Below are 3,714 nucleotides of genomic sequence, written 5' to 3' on the forward strand. Positions count from 1 at the left end.
TTTGTCAATGAATGCCCAATGTCTATATAGCCACATTGATTTTATACAGCAAAGAAAAAGAATTTTCATATTGTAAGAGTACTAATTATCTCTGGTTAATAAAACAGTACTATGTATGTTACCCAATATTTGGTGACCAACAATCAAATATATAATTCTAAAGAGAAGGAATAGAAAGTAGCCCATAACGAAATATAACATTAATATTATCCATTCAAGGTGATTCCAAAAAAATAAAAATTAACAACTTATTTTAGAATAATGTGTAGACATAACAAGAAACTCAAATTCACTCTTGTGAAACCAATATGATTCATAAGTCTAGTATTTCTGAGTAGCAAAGAGTCTATGCAGTAGCACCATCAGACAAAAAGGCTCTTCCTGGTTGGCGGTTAGCCAATGGTCCATGGCATCCAAGAAGCTGCAAAATCACAAAACTTGCAAGTCAGAAGCACAATTAAAGAAAGGTACTAATTGAAGACAAGGCAAATTTCATTCAAAAACACATTTCAATGCACCTCCGAAGATCCAAGTTAACAAGGAATAAACATCCTCAGCATGATGAAATATATGTCCCATACAGTCTCAATTACAGTGTATTGCATTCTCAGACCATCTCTACATTACCTTGGCATTCACACCATCAGGCATAATCCTGTTCTCTGACTTGAGCTTCAGATAATCAGTACGATTAAACTTGGTGAACCCCCTACACAAGAATTTAAAACAATAATACCTAGAGTTAAAACCATACACAAAACAGTTCAAACATATCTACAATAGATGTTACTTTTCAAAACTAAAATTGAAGAACTGTGGAAAGAATGTAAGATTAGTATCCATGTTTCCAGATACATACCACTTCCTGCTAACAATAATCTTTTGGCGACCAGGGAACTTAAACTTAGCACGACGAAGGGCCTCTTGTGCATGGTGGCTGTTGCTGTCCTTACAGCGGACAGAAAGGAGGACCTGGCCAATAGCCACTCTGGCACAAGTACCCTGCGGCTTTCCAAACGCACCTCGCATACCCGTCTGGAGCCTATCAGCTCCGGCACACGAAAGCATCTTGTTGATCCTAAGAACATGGAAGGGATGCACCCTTACCCTCAAGTGGAATGCATCCTTTCCAGCAAATTTCGCCATGTACTTGTTGCAAGCAATCCTAGCAGCTTCCAGCGCCTCGCTGGAAACATTCTCCTTCTCCCAACTAACCAAATGCACGCAGAAGGGAAACTCATCAACACCTTTCTTCTTCATACCAACATCATAAATCCTGATCTTGGGATCAGGAACACCACGGCAAAACCGCGACTTCGGGTACGGCTTGTTCTTAATTTGTCGATAACACCTTGCAGGTCCTAAATCAAAAACCGTAACCATTCATGATTACCATATCCAGTTCCATAATTACAATAAAAGCACAGACACACACAAGAAGAACAAAACATGAGATAGTAATTTGAGACATAATAGAAAAACAACCTTCCAATCAAATCAAATCCTAAATTTCAAAGTTATTTCAAATGAAACTTAGATTTACATTGCATTTGCAGCAACGACAAACGAACATCACATAACAGCAACATATTCCATTTAAAAACAAAAAATTCAGCATTTTGTTCAACGTAGTGAACGAAAAATGGAGATTTTACGAAAGGGAAAGGTGGTAATTGCTTACTTCTTCCCATGGCTACGTCTGGGTTGAGGCAGAAACTAACCCTAGAAAGTTAGAACGAAATAGGGTTTTATTTATTTATTTTATTTTATTTATATGAGGCAAAAAGGGCTTAGGTTAACGTTTTGTTTTTTCTTTTTTTGTTATAAGGATTAAAATAGCTCTAAAGCTAAAACTGAAACACAGGCCCAAGGAAGGGCATTAGAGTATGAAGAATAGCCCAACGCAAGCTGGCAGAAATGAGTTAAATGTCATGTACACCTCCCTTTTTAATATATACACTCCCCTTCTCTGTTTAAAAAAAAAATATTAAAATATTTTTTAATTTATTTTAAAAAAAATAAACTTATGCACCTCTCCTTTTAAATAGAGACATTTTTCATCTATTTTTTTCAAAAATTTCCTTAAATATTTTTAATTTAATTTTTTAAAATAAATTTTATTTTTAAAAATTATCTTCTTCATTCTCTAACTTCCTCTACATTTTTTTCTTTGGCTACTCTATTTTTCTCTAACCACTTTTCATATGCTACCTTACTTATTTTTATATTTTTACTTTTTATTTTTTTCTTTTTTGAGTTTTTTCTCTAGTAATCAAGATATTCATCGGCTCATTTTTATTAGGTTTTAAACCTTACTTTTTACATTTTTAACTTCAAAATTATTTAAACCCTAATTTTTCACCTCATCTCCAATATTGCATATATTAGATACAAGTTTGTGAATTTTTTGAAGACATCATTTTCAAAAGTATGACTCGTTGATTTTTTTGACAAATTATTAATTAGAAATTATATATATATATATATATATATATATATATATATATATATATCAACTGAAAGAAGGAAGATTTTATCCAACAATCCAAATGGAGCCCGAATTCTGGGATCCAAATCCAAATAAAATTTGTGAAAACATCTTTCCGCCAAGTTTTCTATTTAAACCCCTTAGTCTTAATAAGACAAGGACATTTTATGAATTTATTTTGGTAGATACTAAATATGTTTCTGTAAAACACAATTTTCAAAAGGGGGATAACCAGTTTATCACCCATTCAACATTTCAAATTCTTAAAGTTCTAACTTTCAAAGATTTTGAAAACAAACCAAATCAAGTCAGGAAGTTTTCCCAGCCTTTTGATCCAATAGGATATAACTATACTGGGATTACATTAATGCTTGGACTTATGTTTTCTGGTTACAGAACAAAAATCATAAGCATTCTTGGCTTATCTATTTTAAACAAAAAATCCGATATTTCTTCCCTCAGTGGTTTTCTGAATGGTGGGAATATTTTGGACCAATCCAAAGTATCCTTCCCCAGGACATCAAAGAAGGATACAATCAATTTAAATCAAGGTTTGAAGAGGGAGATAGTGCAATTCATCCTCAGAAGTCCCGAAGTGGATCTAGGAGAAAAAGGGGAAAAGAAGGAATATGCAGAACATGCAACAATGAACCAGATTTACTCGGCGGTAGTCCGCACAATACTGGATATCAAGGGCACACCTGACGAATCAGGCTTACAAATCCCAGGTTTTCACAACAAATTTTTATGAAGATGAAATGCAAAATAAGTTTAATACAAAATTGTTGTATTGATTGAAGAGAAATTACAAAGGCAAGAGAGAATGAGGAGTTTCTCACTCTAGGCTCTCTCTTACACGGAGATATCTCTCGATTACAAGTTCTGTCTTACAATGTGGGCAGGATTCAAATTTATAGGAAAACTAAAGTTACTATTACAATAGTAAAATGAAGTCTTCCGCTACAGTGAACAGTGCACTTCTGCTTCCGCTACAGTGAACAGTTCCTTTCCGCAAAAGGAGCAGTGATTGTTGACTTTGATTGACTTCTTCAGATTGGGTGGATGACCATGGTCATAGTCTGGGAGGAGTAATATCGATAAGTGACAATGATGATATGTGGAGCAGGGTACTCCCAAGTTGTAACATGGACATGTCCTCCTCTTAACAAAATTATCATAATAATTCTGGATAATTTTGAAGATTGAAGTAACTTAGTCTTCTTCAG

At 34.1% G+C, this 3,714-nt stretch overlaps 1 protein-coding gene across 1 annotated transcript; it reads right to left on the reverse strand.

Moving 5' to 3' along the window:
- Positions 1 to 178: 178 nt before the first annotated feature.
- Positions 179 to 1,838, reverse strand: LOC109792134 (large ribosomal subunit protein uL16). The gene is made up of 4 exons (XM_020351515.3): positions 1,682 to 1,838; positions 860 to 1,361; positions 628 to 709; positions 179 to 421 (listed from the first exon to the last, which is right to left on the reverse strand). Exons 1-4 carry the CDS (start codon positions 1,689 to 1,691, stop codon positions 347 to 349), a joined length of 669 nt encoding a protein of 222 aa, XP_020207104.1. The 5' UTR covers positions 1,692 to 1,838; the 3' UTR covers positions 179 to 346.
- Positions 1,839 to 3,714: the final 1,876 nt, after the last annotated feature.

The sequence above is a fragment of the Cajanus cajan genome, chromosome 3, assembly GCF_000230855.2.
Source record: "Cajanus cajan strain Asha chromosome 3, NIPB_CcT2T_4, whole genome shotgun sequence".
Lineage (NCBI taxonomy): Eukaryota > Viridiplantae > Streptophyta > Magnoliopsida > Fabales > Fabaceae > Cajanus > Cajanus cajan.